General features: G+C 56.9%; 1 protein-coding gene across 3 annotated transcripts; it reads left to right on the top strand.

Annotated features, from left to right (window-relative positions):
* Positions 1-210: 210 nt before the first annotated feature.
* SLC22A11 (solute carrier family 22 member 11) lies at positions 211-16,234 on the top strand. 3 transcript variants are annotated; one of them, XM_054441171.2, is made up of 10 exons: positions 211-930; positions 4,029-4,132; positions 6,893-7,047; positions 7,156-7,324; positions 9,190-9,310; positions 10,090-10,205; positions 12,451-12,665; positions 13,528-13,636; positions 14,522-14,728; positions 15,883-16,234. In XM_054441171.2, exons 1-10 carry the CDS (start codon positions 538-540, stop codon positions 15,944-15,946), a joined length of 1,653 nt encoding a protein of 550 aa, XP_054297146.1. In that variant the 5' UTR covers positions 211-537; the 3' UTR covers positions 15,947-16,234. The 3 variants fall into 3 exon arrangements, with proteins under 3 accessions (XP_054297146.1, XP_054297147.2, XP_054297148.1); XM_054441172.2 differs by lacking the exon at positions 15,883-16,234 and having other exon boundaries at positions 14,479-14,723; XM_054441173.2 differs by lacking the exons at positions 12,451-12,665; positions 13,528-13,636.
* The last annotated feature ends 1,233 nt before the right edge of the window (positions 16,235-17,467 follow it).

Here is a 17,467-nt window from a genome sequence, read left to right as displayed (position 1 = left end):
GGCCAGCAGGGAGTGGCTGAGGCCTCAGGTCCTGAGACATGAACTGCCTTCCTCACTCAGAAGCCCACGCTGAGATTAAACTTTAACCAACTCAGTGAGGCAACAGCAGAGTTGATATTTCTTCCAAACTGTAATTCAGTAACATCAAAGCACCCTGTCTTTTTAAATAGAATCTGCCTGACTTTCACTTTTGGTACTGGAGGACTCAGAAGGTGGCTCAGCCCTCTGGTCCACACTTGGTGGGCAGCTCGGATGCCCCAGGCAGCCCGGGCACAGTGAGCTTAGTCCCCTTTACCCCCTCCGCAGAGCGCTTGGGCATCCGCACAGTCACTCCTGGACACAAGATAAGGAGGAGTTTCCCCGAGGCATCATAGGGCTTTCCGGGACTGACTCAACTGGTTATTGGACAGTGCCCCACCCCCAACCCGGCTGCGGGGCAGGAAGGCAGAACGTCTTGGCGGCCCTGGGTCTTGTGGCTGCAATCGGTTCCAAACAGCAGTTAGGTCAGCTGTCCGCTCAGCCGAGGCAGCTCGATTCATGGCGTTCTCGAAGCTCTTGGAGCAAGCCGGAGGCATGGGCCTCTTCCAGACCCTGCAGGTGCTCACCTTCATCCTCCCCTGCCTCATAATACCTTCCCAGATGCTCCTGGAGAACTTCTCAGCCGCTGTCCCGGGCCACCGATGCTGGACACACATGCTGGACAATGGCTCTGCGGTTCTCACAAACATGACCCCCAAGGCCCTTCTGACCATCTCCATCCCGCCAGGCCCCAACCAGGGGCCCCACCAGTGCCGCCGCTTCCGCCAGCCGCAGTGGCAGCTCTTGGACCCCAATGCCACGGCCACCAGCTGGAGTGAGGCCGACACAGAGCCGTGTGTGGACGGCTGGGTCTATGACCGCAGCGTCTTCACCTCCACCATCGTGGCCAAGGTAGGGCCTCCCCCAGAGCCACTCGAGTCCCGTCACCTTGGAGGTCAGAGTCATGGATCGGGTTGGTTGGACTCCAAGGTCCAGTCCTGGGAGGGACCCGCCTCCTCTCGAGCCTCTCAGCCCCTCATCAGCCACACACAGGGGAGTGGGCGGCAAGGATCAGTCTACAGATGGGGCCAGCCCAGGCTCCTGGAAGTGCGGGGGGCACCTGGGTGGGCACCTCTGAATGCTGGCACCTGGACATTCGCCAGCCTCGCCTGGTCCCGGCCCTACTGACCCATTAGCCATAACTCCAGGCAACTCAGCTGCAGTGGGAGATCAGGGGTAAGGGGGGTCTGGCTGAACTGACCCAACAGGCTTCTTGCTGAGACAGGACAGAGTGACCACAGGTCACCCTAGAGGTGGTGGAGGATGAGGAACCTGATGGGATGTCGAGGCTGGGGGCAGAGGGGGGTTCTTGCTAAACTGATTCAGCAGGGTTCTTTGCTAAAACTGGATTTTATGGGGAAGCGCCCAGATGGGCCCAGGAGAAGGCTCAGGAACCTGACTAAAGTTTGGCCAAGCAAAGAATTCTGGTCACCCCACACCCATTTCCTGATCGGTGATGATGGTCCAGATTCGGATCGGGGCTCCGGTTCCAACATGAGCAGGGGGCCTTCAAGAAGCGTCCGTTCCACCGGTGAATTCACTCAGTTGACATTTAAACCCCTTCTAGAAGCAAAGCCACCCCTCGCCCTGCACCGGCAAGGTGGCAGACACATTTCCAAATGTGTCCCTGCTGCCACAACCTCGCCACAATCTTGGGGGATGGGTCCTATGACAGTCCCCGTTTAATAACGGAGAAAAGGAAAACACAGAGAGGTTAAGGGGCTGTCCCAGGGTACACAGCTAGAGTGTCCTGGAGCCTGATTCAATCCCGGCAGTCAGGGTCTGGAGCCTGATTCAATCCTAGCAGTCTGCATGAGGGACAAAAGCAAAGTTGCGAGGTGCGAGGAGGGGTAGCCTCCTTCAGGCGGATGGTTGGGGATGGCCTCTCCAAAGAGGCTACATTGACATTGAGACTTGGATGGCGAGAGGAGGAATCTGTGAAGGTCAGGAGCCCCACAGAGCAAAGGTCATGCATAGAAGCATGCCTGGGATTTGAAGGAGCAGAACACGGCCCAGTGCGTCTGGGCACAGGTGCTGAGGGGCCAGAAGCAGGTGCGGGGATATGCTCTGGAGCTGGGATTTTCTTTCTCTCTCTGTTTTTTTTTTTTTTTTTTTTTTTGAGACAGAGTCTCACTCTGTCACCCAGGCTGGAGCGCAGTGGTGCAAACATGACCGACTCCAACTCCCGGCCTCCAGTGATCCTCGTGGCTTGGTCTCCCCAGTAGCTAGGACTATAGGCGCATACCACCATGCCCAGCTAATTTTTTTTTTTTTTTGAGACTGAGTCTCGCTCTGTTGCCCAGGCTGGAGTGCAACAGCACAATATCAGCTCACTGCAAACTCCGCCTCCCGGGTCCAAGCGATTCTCCAGCCTCAGCCTCCCGAGTAGCTGGAATTACAGGCATGCACAACCACTCCCGGCTAATTTTTGTATTTTTAGTAGAGAAGGGGATTCACCATGTTGGTCAGGCTGGTCTCAAACTCCTGACCTCTGGTGATCTACCCACCTCGGCCTCCCAAAGTGCTGGGATTACAGGCATGAACCACCACACTTGGCCTAATTTTTTAAATTTTTAGTAGATACGAGGTCTGACTACATGGCCCAGGCTGGTCTTGAATTCTTGAGCCGAAAGGATCCTCCAGCCCCAGCATTCCAAAGTGTTGGGATTACAGGCATGAGCCACTGTGCCCGGGATTTTCTTTTAAATGCAAAAGAACCTCATCCTCGTCATCCTCACTGGAGGGTTTGGAGCATGGAAGTGATTTGGTCTGACTTGCATTTTCAAGAGGTCACTTTGCAGGGTGGAGAAGCTCTGTGGGGGGATGGGGAGCCTGCTGGAGGCTACTGCAGCTGCCCGGGTGGGAGGGGGAAAGAGAGAGGTGGGGGGAGCTGTCGGGCCTCAGTGGAGGATGGACTTGGGGACGGGTGTGGGGTGTTCAGGCAATGGATGACCGGTCCTGGGCTGAAGCGACTGTAAAAATCCCAGTGAACCATGCCAAGCTCTCTCTAGTCACCCTCACCGCTGATGAGAGCACCAAATCACGGCTCCGTCTCTAGAGGAAAGGATAGCCCAGCCGAGGCAGTGGCTCCGCCACATCCACCTGGCCAGCACTCAGTAGAGGTGGGAGCCAAGCCTGTGGTTTCACCCCTGCCAGCCACTCCCTGCCCCTGCCTCCCACTGCCCACCTTGCCTGCCACCTCACTGCCCACCACTGCCAGGTACCGCCGGACACAGCCACACATTGCCTGCCACCTCACTGCCCACCACTGCCAGGTACCGCCGGACACAGCCACACATTGCCTGCCACCTCACTGCCCACCACTGCCAGGTACCGCCGGACACAGCCACACATTGCCTGCCACCTCACTGCCCACCACTGCCAGGTACCGCCGGACACAGCCACACATTGCCTGCCACCTCACTGCCCACCACTGCCAGGTACCACACATTGCCTGCCAAACTTCTTTTTACCAAGAAATTGTTCATTTTCCTACCACTTCTGCCCCTTCAAGGCCCTGCTGCCCGTCAGAGTCTGTTCTCTGCATGAGGGGCCACTGGACCCCGTGGAGTGGCCTCCACACACTGGACCCCGTGGAGTGGCCTCCACACACTGGACCCCGTGGAGTGGCCTCCACACACTGGACCCCGTGGAGTGGCCTCCACACACTGGACCCCGTGGAGTGGCCTCCACACACTGGACCCCGTGGAGTGGCCTCCACACACTGGACCCCGTGGAGTGGCCTCCACACACTGGACTCCGTGGAGTGGCCTCCACACAGCTGGGCTTCCCGTGGGGCATTGCAGCCCCATGGCCAGCAGGTCCCCTCTACCTCTGTGACCTGGCACTGGGAGTCCAGGGACCCCAGTGTGGGTCAGGCGTTCCTCGGCCGTGCCCAGCCCCGTGATTTCATACCCCCCGAGCTGAGCCACTGCACCCTCCTCTTGCAGTGGGACCTGGTGTGCAGCTCCCAGGGCTTGAAGCCCCTGAGCCAGTCCATCTTCATGTCCGGGATCCTGGTGGGCTCCTTTATCTGGGGCCTCCTCTCCTACCGGTGAGTGCCGCCGCTCCTCCCAGCCCCCAGCTCCCTCAAAACATTGCTGAAGACTATGGGGAAGAAGGTTCAGAAATGTCAGGCGAACACCCCATCCCTGCCTCCGTCTCCCTCCTGCCTCCTATGTTTCTTCCCTTCCACGGCCATTCCCACCAATCCACAGGCTGTTCCGGGTCCCCACCTCAGCAAGGCCCCCCAGACCCTGGCCTGGTTCCCCTCACAGGGAGGCCACCCCAGGCCATCTCCCACCACCCCCATTCCCTCTTCCATACTCCGGCCAGATGGTCACAGGCCTCCTCCATGTGGCCGTGCTTGGACCCTGTGCCTCAAAGCTGTCCTGGCTCCCCATCCTCCTCTCCTCTGTCCTTTGTCCCCCAGTCTCAAGGCCTTTCCAGAAGCCTCACATGGGCCAAACACTGGCCAGGTACAAAGGACGCCCCCAGCAGAAATGGGGAATGGGCGGTGGGGAGGGTGGGAGACAAGTGCCTGCTCTTCCCCAGCTTGGAGCCAAGCAGGGCTCAGGACGCAGGTAAGTAAGTCAGGCCACCTTGGAACGTGAGGCCGGCTAGGGGAACAGGGCACAGGTGATGGACACACCAGGGCCAGCTGGCAGGACTGGAAACATCTCGTACCAGGTGACACTGAAGCCTAGGCCTGCTGGCGGGAAGAAGCGTTCTCTGTGACACACTTTCTTCTCTTGACTTCCAGAACATCCTCACTCCTGGTTTTCCTTCCACCTCCCAGGAAACTGTTTTCGCTCCCCCTCCTCCCGCTCCCCCTCCTCCCTCTCTTCCTGTTCTGGGAGCTGAGCTGCTGATTCCTTGCCACGCCCCCTCACTCCCCCAGCAGCCTCCATCGGAGGACACAGACCCCCAACCTGTTGGACCCTTCTGTGCCTGCGCTGTCCCTTGGCCTCCCTTCCTCACCCCCACAACCAGCTGGCTCTTCCTCCAGGACACACTCAGCCCAAGCCCCTCTCTGCCACAGCATCCCCTTGCCCGAAGCACCATCTCCTGTCACCAGGCAGGCTGCAACCCCTCGCAGGTGTCCTCTGCAGTGGCCGTCTACGCTGCCACAGCACTGAGTGACTTTGCAAAATCTTGGAGGTTGATCTGGTCAATAAAAGCTGGCCGGAAGTCCTCCGAGGGCCCCACTGCACTGAGGACAGTCCCTTCCTGCCTACGCCCTGCCCTGCGCTGGGCTTCCATCCGCCTCCAGCTCCACCAGCCTCCTCCTGGAGCCCCCTGCACCCCTGCAGAGCGCCTCAGTGACTGTGCTTCACCCAGACGCTCCTGCCTATGCTGCTTGGTGCCCACACGCAGGCCGCAACTCAATGCTCTTCTTGAGGAGGCCCTCCCAGGCCACGGAGCCAGAGACTCCTGCCTAGCCCCAGGCATGACTGTCCCAGCCCCTCCTTGCTTCCCTCATCACAGTGCCTGGCTCTGACAATGCCTGGCTGGCTCAAGGCTTGTTTATTGTCCACGTCCCCACAAGCACACAGGGACCCAGGGACTGTGCTCCAGAGCCCAGCTCAGCACCGTGGCAGACATGCAGTCATTATTTCACAAATGGAGGACTGCCTTCCTGCTCCCTCCTGCCACCACCCTACTGGCTCTGGGGTCTGACTACCTGGGTCTGAATCCCAGCCTTACCACGTCCAGCCTTGTCCTACAAGGTAGATCTCTTCCCTTCTGTGGAGATCTCTTCCCTTCTCTAGGCCTCAGTTTCCCCCCAGCAGTGGGGCCTCGCACCTGCCCACACAGTTGTCATGAGGATGAAGCGAGTGTCCTTGCTCCCGGGTGCTGCTCAGACAGGCGCGGCCAAGGTCCGCCTCGCATCTCCATTCTGAGCAGCACGGGCTTGAGTGGCACTAAATGCAGTCTCCAGTTCAGGCTCAGCCGGCCTGGAGTCCACCGCAGCCCAGGGCACTTGGGCAGGGGCCGAGGGCTCTGGATCCACCCCATGAGCACCCCCTTCACAGCGCACAGGTGAGAGCAGTGGCTTGCAAAGTCTCGGCCTCCTCACTCCCCGGCCCCTTGCCCAGTATCTTGATGCTCATAGCCACCCTGCGAGGCATGTCCTTATGGATGCCCTTGTGTTACAGATGGGGAAACTGAGGCTCAGAGATGTCGAGTCACATGCCCAGGGTCACCCAGGAAGGACAGAGCTGGGGCTCAAACCCAGGCATCTGATGCCCAAACCTGTGTTCTTATTTATTTATTTATTAGAGACAGAGGCTCACTCTGTTGAACAGCCTGCAGTGCAGAGGCGTGATCATACCTCACTGCAGCCTTGAATTCCTGGGCTCAAGCCATCCTCCCACCTCAGCCTCCCAAGTAGCTGGGACCACAGACACCTGGCTAATTTATTTATTTATTTATTTATTTATTTATTTATTTATTTATTTGGTAGAGACTGAGGTCTCACTATGTTGCCCAGGCTGGTCTTGAACTCCTGGCCTAAAGTGATCCTCCAGCCTCAGTCTCCCAAAGTGCTGGGATTACAGGCATGAACCACCAAGCCTGGCCCCAAACCCCATGTTCTTAAACACTGAAACTGAACTGCACCCTCCCGTGGCAAGGTACCTGCCACTTTTATAACAAAAGCACTCTGAGTGTACCCCTAAAAGTTCCAAGAAGCAGGAGCTGCCTGCAGGAGAACCCTTGACGTTGTTGAACTTCCAGAAGGCAAGTACCTGCCCACATATCCACGTCCTCAGGGGCCACTCTCCAGACCCCGTGTGCTTGTCTCCTGTGACAGGTTTGGGCGGAAGCCGATGTTGAGCTGGTGCTGCCTGCAGTTGGCCGTGGCGGGCACCAGCACCATCTTCGCCCCAACATTCGTCATCTACTGCGGCCTGCGGTTCGTGGCCGCTTTTGGGATGGCTGGCATCTTTCTGAGTTCACTAACACTGAGTGAGTCCCCGGCTCAGCGCGCTCCTGCCATGGGGGCGGGGGTGGCAGGAGAGAATGGGGCTCAGGAGGCCGCATGAGGCCTCACCTGCACGTGTCTGCATCCTTCAGTGGTGGAGTGGACCACGACCAGCAGGAGGGCGGTCACCATGACGGTGGTGGGATGTGCCTTCAGCGCAGGCCAGGCGGCGCTGGGCGGGCTGGCCTTTGCCCTGCGGGACTGGAGGACCCTCCAGCTGGCAGCATCAGTGCCCTTCTTTGCCATCTCCCTGATATCCTGGTCAGTATGATGTGGGACCTTTTCCTTAGGAGACCCAGGGTGGGAGGGGGACTCTTCACTTTCACCTCTGGCTGGCAGTAGGTCCAGAGACCTGGAGTGCCACAGAAGGGCCGTGGCATGAGCGGCACTGGCACCCTCGCTGGGGAGGGACATTGGAGATTGGCAGTCCTAGGCTGAGTGTTGCAGCCCGAGGTCCGTGGCTCCCATCCAGCCCAGACAGGCCAAGATGGGCCGGCACAGCAAAATATATTGGTAACTAGTTGCTAACATTTGAAAATCAGAAGATTTTCAAAAACAAACAAAAACAGTATTTTTACCTTCTTTGGAAAAAGTGGAAGATCCGGGGACGCTGGGCCGAACTTCGGCCACAGTGGAAGCAGCCGCTCTCCTGGTCCCCCAGGCCCCACTGCCGCTGCCCCGTGGGCTGAGGCTGTGAGCATCGTCCTTCCCCAGCGCTTGCACCGGCCCCCACCCACCAGCTTCACTCCTTCACATACAGTGCAGACCAACATTGGATATGAAAATAGATTGTTGTCACTACAATTTTAGGGGCCGCAAAAATCCCTAAGGTGTGGAAATCCCTCCTTGGGTTGGCACTGAGGAAGGAGACACAGACAGGTGAAGAGGGTCTTAGGTGCTGGGGACACACAAGTGAACAAAACAGGCAAAAACTAGTGGCCCCATGGAGCTTACGTTTCATACACAGATCAATAAGTGAAGAGGAAGGCCATCCCATAATTACAATAATTAGGCCATCCCCGCCACACTGATCAGGTGTGTATCAGGTGCAGTTTATAACACCAGGTGCGTATTAACACATCTAATAAGTAAGATGATGAGATTACCGCCATTTTCAAATGAAGGACCGAGACCTAGAAAGGTTAGGTCACTCACCCAAGGTCACACACAGCCGATGAATGCCAGAGGCAGGATTTGAACCTAGGCAGGCTAACTCTTCACCACTATGTCAAACTGCCTCCAGAAGTCCTTCTTAGCTTCCCTGCAAACAGGGCTGAGAGCCGGTGGGCTGGGCAGATCCTGTGCCTTCCAAGAGGAAAATGTTTCTCCTGGACCATCATCTATCCCTGAGGTTGGGGAGAAACAGACTGGTTTTATAAAATCACCTGCTTCTGCCTGGGGATGTTTTAAACATGCTAAAACAAAAAAAAAAAAAAAAAAAAAAAGAAAAAAGAAAAAAAAGGCCGGGCGCGGTGGCTCATGCCTGTAATCCCAGCACTTTGGAGGCTGAGGCAAGCAGATCACAAGGTCAGATCAAGACCATCCTGGCTAACATGGTGAAACCCCGTCTCTACTAAAAATACAAAAAAATTAGCCATGGTGGTATGCACCTGTAGTCCCTGCTACTCGGGAGGCTGAGGCAGGAGAATCACTTGAACCCGGGAGGCGGAGGTTGCAGTGAGCCAAGATCGCACCACTACACTCCAGCCTGGGTGACAGAGTGAGACTCCATCTCAAAAAAAAAAAAAAAAAAACAGCACCAAGTGAACTTTCTATCCTAGAAATGGCCCCAGAATCACTGGTGAAGCGGCCGACTCTAGGGACACCCATGCCGAGGCCACCTGTGCCCTGGCTGTGTGCAGGGCTCAGGTGGGCAGGCCCCGGGCAGCCAGGCGAGCCAGATGGAGGTGGCTCGCTTGGGAAGGTGGGCGGCCAGGCATTGGGACTCAGCTTTATTCTGAAACTGCCGGGGACTGCCAGGCTCCTGGCTGGGCAGCAGCGGCACAGAAGCATCTGCCTCTTCGTCACTCATCTCAGCTGGAGGGTCCGTGCCCACTGCCCCTTTCCACCCCGCCCCGGGGGAGAGCCCAGCGTGCACTCCCAGCTACACACCTGCTTCCTTACAGGTGGCTGCCAGAATCTGCCCGGTGGCTGATTATTAAGGGCAAACCAGACCAAGCGCTTCAGGAGCTCAGAAAGGTGGCCAGGATAAACGGCCAGAAGGAGGCCAAGAACCTGACCATAGAGGTGAGATGCTGCTGTCTGCGAGACTTGACCTGGGACAGGACGTGCACTGATGGATCATCTGTGTGGCCTCCCACATCAGCATCACCCACTCCAGCACCACCTCCACCAGCACCACCACCAGCATCTCCACAGACACCACCAACACCTCCATCACCATCTCCACACAGACACCGCTACCACCACCAATCCCGATACCATCACCAACAGCACCACCACCGTCCACACCCACCATCACCTTCACCACCATCACTCCATCACCACCAGCACCAATACCATCACTAACCCCACAGCCACCATCTCTGAAAAACATCTCCACCACCTTCACCACCATCGTCACCATCAGTAACAGCACCATCATCATCAACAGCACCCACACCGTCACCTGCGTCACCCACCACCTCCACCCGCACGTAGCATGCACCCACCTCATGGGGGTTCTCGATGTGTCTGGGGAAACAGAATGTGTTTATTTAGCTGCTTTCAGGAAACAGGTGCTGCCAGAGATTAAAGATGGGGTGGGAGGATCAGGGAAGGCTTCCAGAAGGAGGCAAGCTAGAGCTGAGAGGACCAGGGCTGAGTCAAACCTGCAGAAGAGCCAGGGCCTGGAGAGAACCTTTTCTGCCCCATCCCCACCCCTTCCCCTAGGGATCCAGCTTCCAGAGGCCGAGGCCCAGGACAGGCTCCCTGTCACTCTGGCCACTTGGACACTGTTCTCTGGCACAGGGGGTGGGGCAGGGCCATTGCCCTACCATTCACGGTGCCCCCATTCTCCCCGGAAGGTGCTGATGTCCAGCGTGAAGGAAGAGGTGCCCTCTGCAAAGGAGCCACGATCGGTGCTAGACCTGTTCTGCGTGCCCGTGCTCCGCTGGAGGAGCTGCGCCATGCTGGTGGTGAAGTATGCTGTCCTGGTGTCCCTCCCCAAGGCAGGGCTGGGACAGGCAGGAGGCAGGGCATCCAGGTGAAACAGCACCCGCAGGCCTCAAGGGGGTGCATTTCTGTCTGGGACAGGACGCAGGCAGCCTCAGGAGGCAGGAGCCCTGGCAGGCAGCAGAGAGGGACTGTGCACAGGTGGGGTCTGGAGGCTGCCATCTGCAGGAAGCCAGAGGAAAAGGCAGCTCTAGGCTGGGGGTTCCAGGGTCCCAGGGAGGTCCCAAGACAGAGGCAGAGCCAGTGTCCCTAGAGCCAGGGGACCAGCCACGGCCGAGGAGTACCACTGTTTGTCAGCGTTAGAGACTTACCACTTTCCTAGAGACCATGGCCATGCTCCTAGAGGGTGAACCTGCATTCGCTGACCCCTCCATGCAACCCCACTTCACTGATGGGGAAAGAGTATCCCAGAGAGGTAAGGAACAAGCCCAAGATGATAGAACCTGCATTGGAACAGGGCTGAGCTAGCACTTGGCTTACCGGCACTGTCACTGCCCAGGGCCCGCACGACCAGACCCTGGCCCTCCCCGGGACCCAAGGTCATCTGGGGCCAGGAAAAGGCCCTTAAAACAAATTCAGTTCCAGTGACATCCAAAAGAGCATATTAAAAAGCAAGGACCAGTCAGGTGCAGTGGCTCAAGGCTGTAATCCCTCACTTTGGGAGGCTGAGGCAGGAGGATTGCTTGAGCCCAGGAGTTCAAGACCAGCCTGGGTAACATAATAAGACCCTCTCATCTCTACTAAAAATCAAAAAAGAAGCAGGAGGATCACTGGAGCCCACGAGATAGAGGCTGCACTGAGCTGAGATTGTGCTACTGCACTCCAGCCTGGGCGACAGGGCAAGATTCTGTCAAAGGAAAAAAAAAAAAACCTAAGGACCTGGTTTGATTAGGACTTTCATCTTGAAATAAAACTAAAGCTTAGGAAAACGTTTCTTTTATGCTGTATTTAACCACATATGGGTTATGATGGCAAATACTTGCTACATCTTAGAACAAAGATAGATCAAATGCCTTTTTTTAAAAACTTCAATTTTTTTCTGATAAATCAGAAGGAGTGCTCTGGCTGCAAACACCCGGGACCAGTTTTTTTTTTTAAAAAAACCTTCCAGGATTCCTCTGTTCTCCCAGGGGCCGGCTCTGCAACCTTTGTTATTCAAATCAGAGGCTTTGAAGCTGGTGACCTTGTGGGTTTTCTTGTCTTGACTTGTTAACCCAGTTGTTATCTGTCCAAGGCTCCAGTGTCGGCCGCTTTGAGCACCAGCCCAATGACTCTCACGTCACTCACATAAACTTCATGAAACACCGCGGCTTGTGCGATTTTACTCTGACGTTGTTGGGCTGGTGTTGTCCGATGATTATTGGGTGATGCAATCAGGTGACACCTAAGGGGAGGGCTGGGAGGAGCGTCTGGGTTGAGCAGGGAGAGCACAGATTTTAAATGTGGCCGAGAAGAATTTTACCTTGCAGCCACTTGTGGCTCCAAATCCCATCTCTAAACCATGAGAATTTAAATACCGTAAATTCAGCTACTCGTAAGCCGGTGGGGTGGAGGGAGTGGGCAGAAAGCAGACCCTGAAATGGAGAAGGGAAGGCATGGGGAGATGCAGCCACAGCCTGGGCCCAGCCCAGCCCCTGGGAGCATGGGAGCTGGGGCCCTAATGGGTGGTCCCTCCGCCCCATGAACCAGTCACAGGCTGCTCTCCCCAGAGGAGGGGCAGCACTCCCAGGGGCTGGGGGACAGGCTCTCCATCCTGAATGTGGTCTGGGCAGTGCAGCCCAGGGTCTCCCAAGAGGCCCCGTCCTGCCATGATTCCCATCTTACAAGACAAAGCCACAGTGTGACTGGTTATCAGAATCAAAGCCAGAGAGGGCTAGGCCGGAAGTGAGGGGCAGCTCAGGGGCCCCCGAGAGCAGACTTGGTCCCAGCCAGAGAGCGGAGAGCCGACGCCCCAGCCCATCGCTGCCCCTGACGCAAAGCCCGTGTGTGAAGGGATGGGGGAGCCACCCTGCCTGCCCTTTCCCGGAAGAGCCTGACCCTGGGGTTGTGTCCTGAGTTTGGCAGGCTTCTGGGACCGCTGGCCGAGACAAGCCCAGGATTGTCCTCCGGGGTTGGCCATGTCCTCCCAGGCAGCTCCTGGTGGGAGGTGCTGTTGCTGTTGGGGCTCCCTCTCCCCCGCAGGGCAGGGACCTGACTTCCAGCCTTGCCCGCAGTTTCTCTCTATTGATCTCCTACTACGGGCTGGTCTTCGACCTGCAGAGCCTGGGCCGTGACATCTTCCTCCTCCAGGCCCTCTTCGGGGCCGTGGACTTCCTGGGCCGGGCCACCACTGCCCTCTTGCTCAGTTTCCTTGGCCGCCGCACCATCCAGGCGGGTTCTCAGGCCATGGCCGGCCTCGCCATTCTGGCCAACATGCTGGTGCCGCAAGGTGAGGCGGGCGGGCTGGGCGGTGGGACCTGGCCCTGCTTCCCCGCCCTCCCCACTGCTCTGAGCGTGGGGCCACATCACCTCCCTGGCCCCAGGAGCTGCGTCCCTGTTTTCTTTCTGAATGAGGGCGGCTGTGAGGACCTGGAATCCCTCTCCGTGTCTCCTTTTATTGCTGAGGGTGGGAGACTGGGGAAAAGGGACAGGGCCGCACGTCCTGCGGTGGCGGCAGAGCCGGGAGGAGGGCAGGAGGGTGCCTTGCGGCTGGCAGGGGAAGGCCTGAGCGAGGACGGAGGCGGCCGGGACCCTGCAGGCTGCAGCGAGAGCCCAAGCTCTGAGCGCGAGCAGCTGCGAGGAAACTGACAACGGCGAGCCCCTCCCAGCAGTTCAGGCGCCTCCTCGGAGCAATGCCTTGGGGAGGCCAGGCCTGTGGCGAAAAGGGGGCCCGGACCTCCGCCTCCAGGCCAGGGCTTCTGCCATCCCCACACAGGCAGGCTGGGGGGCAGCAGGAAGGCTGCTGTGGGCCGGGCCCGGCGCTCTCTCCTTCGTAGCAAGAGGCATCTCGGGACCCTAGGAGCCGCGGGGTGGGGGGCAGGCTTTCAGTGCAGCCTCCACGCCAGCCAGGCTCAGCTACCCTAGACCTGGCTGGGTTTCTGCCTGTGCCCTTCGGGCCCACCTGCCGCGATATCACATCCTATGCTCTGTCCCCCAACCCCAGCCCTGGACAGCCCCGCACCAAGCCAGCAGGGCCGGGGACTTGTAGGGAGCCCAGGGTCCCCTCTGCTCCAGGCTGGCTGGCCACACACTGACTAGCCCCTGGGTACCCTCCTGGGCAAACCCCACTCTCACCCCCTTCCTGTACCCAGATTTGCAGACCCTGCGTGTGGTCTTTGCTGTGCTGGGAAAGGGATGTTTTGGGATAAGCCTAACCTGCCTCACCATCTACAAGGCTGAACTCTTCCCAACGCCAGTGCGGTAAGCTGGGCTGCAGGCCATGCCCCAGGGCCAGCAGGGCTGTCCTGAGAGGGCAGTGGGAAGGGTAAAGAAGGGCCTGGCAGCCAGGGAAATGCAGCCAGGGCCGCTCAGGCCCCCCCCCCACTCCCCGGACAGCTCTTCCCCTTGAGAGTCTCGGCCCAGACAGAAGCAGTACAGTAGAGCCCTAGGGACATCTGGGCCTGTGTTTTCACACCGTTTTGAGCCACAGAGTCATCTGTCCAGGTGGAATCTTATAAGAACCCTGATTAGGAGACCAAGAGCTGCCCTGGTGGCAGTAGGGACCCTCAACTCACTTCCCACCACTCCTTCCCTGCCCCAAGAGAGCCCCAAGTCACCTCCTTGGAGCCCAAGGGCATCATAAAACACAAATGGGAAACCAGTGGTCTAGAGTCTAGGCCACCCCCACATTTGATATTTGGGTAAACTGAGGCTCGGGGTGAAGGACTGGCTCAGCAGAAGGGTAGGACTGGACTCCAGCTCTCCAGACTTTTAGCCCAATGTTCTTTCCACCACTCACTCATTTCTCCATATTTTAATTTGTTGTTTGGACAAGCATTTATTGATTTTGTTGATATCGTATGGAAAGCCTGAGTTGGGAGCTCAGTGGCCTAGCAGGAGCATGGAGAAGCCCTTAAGTTGCCCAAGAGTGGGGAAAATGAGGTGGGCCCTAGAGATTTCCCCTGAAACACTAGATGTGAAAATCTGGGTGGGCTCCATGGAGGAGGTGGCATTAGAGGAGGCCTTGAGGAGGGCAATTCCCTCAGCCCAGCTTTCCTTCCCCTGGCATCCATGGGACCAGCCAACTTGTCTTCCTGCCACAGGGCCAGCTGTGACAGGGATCTGGGCCCTCCCCTTCACCCACAGGATGACAGCAGATGGCATTCTGCATACGGTGGGACGGCTGGGGGCTATGATGGGTCCCCTGATCCTGATGAGCCGCCAAGCCCTGCCCCTGCTGCCTCCTCTTCTCTATGGCGTTATCTCCATTGCTTCCAGCCTGGTTGTGCTGTTCTTCCTCCCAGAGACCCAAGGACATCCGCTCCCTGACACTATCCAGGACCTGGAGAGCCAGTGAGTGACCTGTGATCCCTGGGCATCGGGCTGGGCTTCCTCCTGGGCCAAGATGGAGACAAGCCTGGGCCACCCAGGGCAAAGGCTCAAGAGTACCAAGCCCTGTGTTTCTGAAACCATTTAATCTTTCCAACAATCCTGCCAGAAATGTATTATTACCATCCCCATACTATTACTAGGGTCAGAGAGAGAAAGTGACTTATCCAAAGTCTCTTGGGGAGAAAGTGACTTATCCAAAGTCTCTTGGGTAGAAAGTGATCATACCTCATGCAGGAAAATGTAATGGTTGAAAGCCCAGGCTTGGCAGCCAGGTTGCCTGGGCCCACGTTCCCTACCTGCCTGGGCAAGTGACTTTAACCTCTCTCACCAAAACTGACAAAGGAAGATACAGATAGTCTCAACTGTCCTAGTGAAATTTTCCTACAAAGAATTTCAGGCCCAGACAGATCAACAGGTGAGTTCTTTCAAACCCTCAGAGAACAGATTGTGCCATCTCACATCCATTCTTTGAGAGGGAGAAATGAGGGAGCACTCCCTAGCTGCATTTTATAGCCAGAACCACTTCTGTGGGCTTTAGCCTCCTCCTTTGTAAGATGGTGTTTAAAACAAACAAACAAACAAAACCCAGCCTGGCTCACAGAGTTGTTTTCAGGTTTAAGGGAAGTATTATTTTAAAGCACCTGGGAAAATGCCAGGCCTGCAGCAAGCACCCTGGACGTGTGGTTATTGTGTCCTGGGTGAGTGTTCACGGGGCCTCCTCAATTCTGATGGTGACCGAGGTCACGATAGTAATAATACTGAGTTCTTATTGTTTTATGTCACCTTATTTAATCAATACAACAACCACACGAGGTGCTATTACAGTCCAATTCCTTTGCCAAGGAAACTGAGATGCAGCAGGGTTATATAACTTGCCTAAGGACACCTGCGGAGACCTGGAGAAGCTAGGACTTCATTTTTTCTTTAATTTAATTGATTTTTGTTGTGTACCTACTATGTTTCAGGCACTGTCCCACACTTGGGTACACAGAAGGGAGTAAAAGCCTAATGCCATAGAGTTTACTCCCCAATAAGACTTGACCACTGTTCTGCCCCAAGCTCCGAGTACATACTCACTTCACCACATGGCACTGCTTTTCTTTGGATTATTTTAGGAAATCAACAGCAGCCCAGGGCAACCGGCAAGAGGCCGTCACTGTGGAAAGTACCTCGCTCTAGAAATTGTGCCTGCATGGAGCCCCTTTAGTCAAAGACTCCTGGAAAGGAGTTGCCTCTTCTCCAATCAGAGCGTGGAGGCGAGTTGGGCGACCTCAAGGGCCTGGCATGGCAGAGGCCAGGCAGCCGTGGCCGAGTGGACAGTGTGGCCGTCTGCTGTGGCTGAAGGCAGCTTCCACAGCTCACTCCTCTTCTCCCTGCCCTGATCAGATTCCCACCTTACCCGAGCCCTACAGGAGCCTGTGCAGATGGCCATGCCCAACCAATAACAAGACAGTTCCCCTCCCTTTCCCTGCCAGGCTCATGTCTTTACACCTTCACTCAGCCACGCCAACCAGAGACTGGGTTCCAATCTCACCCCACCACATACAGAGCCCTCATCTGTGAAATGAGAATGATCACGTGACCCACCCCCCAGGGCAGGTATCAGGGTGAACTGATCTTAGCACCGGCCAAATAAATGGAACCTGCTGAGAGAGCTGCCAGATACAGGTGTCCAGGTTGTGCACTGGCCTGAGGCACGTGGTCAAGGAGGCGTGTGGGGTCTGAAACTCAGCCCCGGCTACACTGGCCCCACCACCTACCCTAGCAAAGGCTGTGTCCACTCCAAAAAAAGGAGCTGTTTTAATCACTTTTCATTTACTCATCAGTGAGGGAGGGCTTCCAGCCCTATGGTTACGAAGACGGCCAAACACATCACCAAACACCAGACAGAGGAGGCTGGCAGCAGGTTACCACACATGTGCTCAGAGCCCACGAAGATGACACTGCATGCCATGCGGGGCCACACGGGGCGGGGTGCACTGAGGATCTGAGCGAGCAGCCAGGGCTGCGGGAAGGCAGCTTTGGAGCACGAAGGGGGTGGGGCAACTCCTGGCTTCTGCGGGAGGGTGTAATTGGCTTGTTTCATCATGCTGTAGGCTGGCGAGAAACGGAAGCTTACAAGCGTAGGGATAGGAGCAACCCCTCTTGGTCCCCTCGATGAGGGTTGTTGGGCCAGGGAGCCTCATCCACAGGGCGGAGTGAAAGGGGGGAAGGGGAGCTCACAGGCAGGCCTGCCGAGGCCCTCTGGCTTTGCCAGATGTCAAGGCAGCACATAATACTGAACCTTAACTTTCAGCTTTCAACCAAATGGCACCCTTTTGCTGTTTGTTTTCTGGAGGGGACACCTTTTCTTGATTCATGCCCAGACCTCCCTTGTCCAGGCTGTGAAAACTCTGGGATGGTCGAGGCCGACTGCCCATCTCAGATGGGCAAGGAAGCAAAAGTGCAGAGTGGTGGAGGGGCCAGCTTGCAGAAACACGGCCGAACCCGGCCTTGATCTAGCCCAGGGCTCTTTCCAGCACACAAGGCTCCTAGCCCTCGTCTCCACCCCTCCATGCCCCTCATATCTGTGGCCCTGCCACAAAGTTACCCCCATGCCCTTCCCTGGAGACCTCACTCTGGGAAACCTCAATCTCAGGCCCCTCAACTCACCTCTTTCACCCCGTGTACACTGGGTCAATCACTCCTGCCTCCTCACAG

The sequence above is a fragment of the Pongo pygmaeus genome, chromosome 9 (assembly GCF_028885625.2).
Source record: "Pongo pygmaeus isolate AG05252 chromosome 9, NHGRI_mPonPyg2-v2.0_pri, whole genome shotgun sequence".
Classification (NCBI taxonomy): domain Eukaryota; kingdom Metazoa; phylum Chordata; class Mammalia; order Primates; family Hominidae; genus Pongo; species Pongo pygmaeus.
The sequence above is the reverse complement of the archived record's forward strand: the minus strand, read 5'-3'. Positions and strand labels throughout refer to the sequence as shown.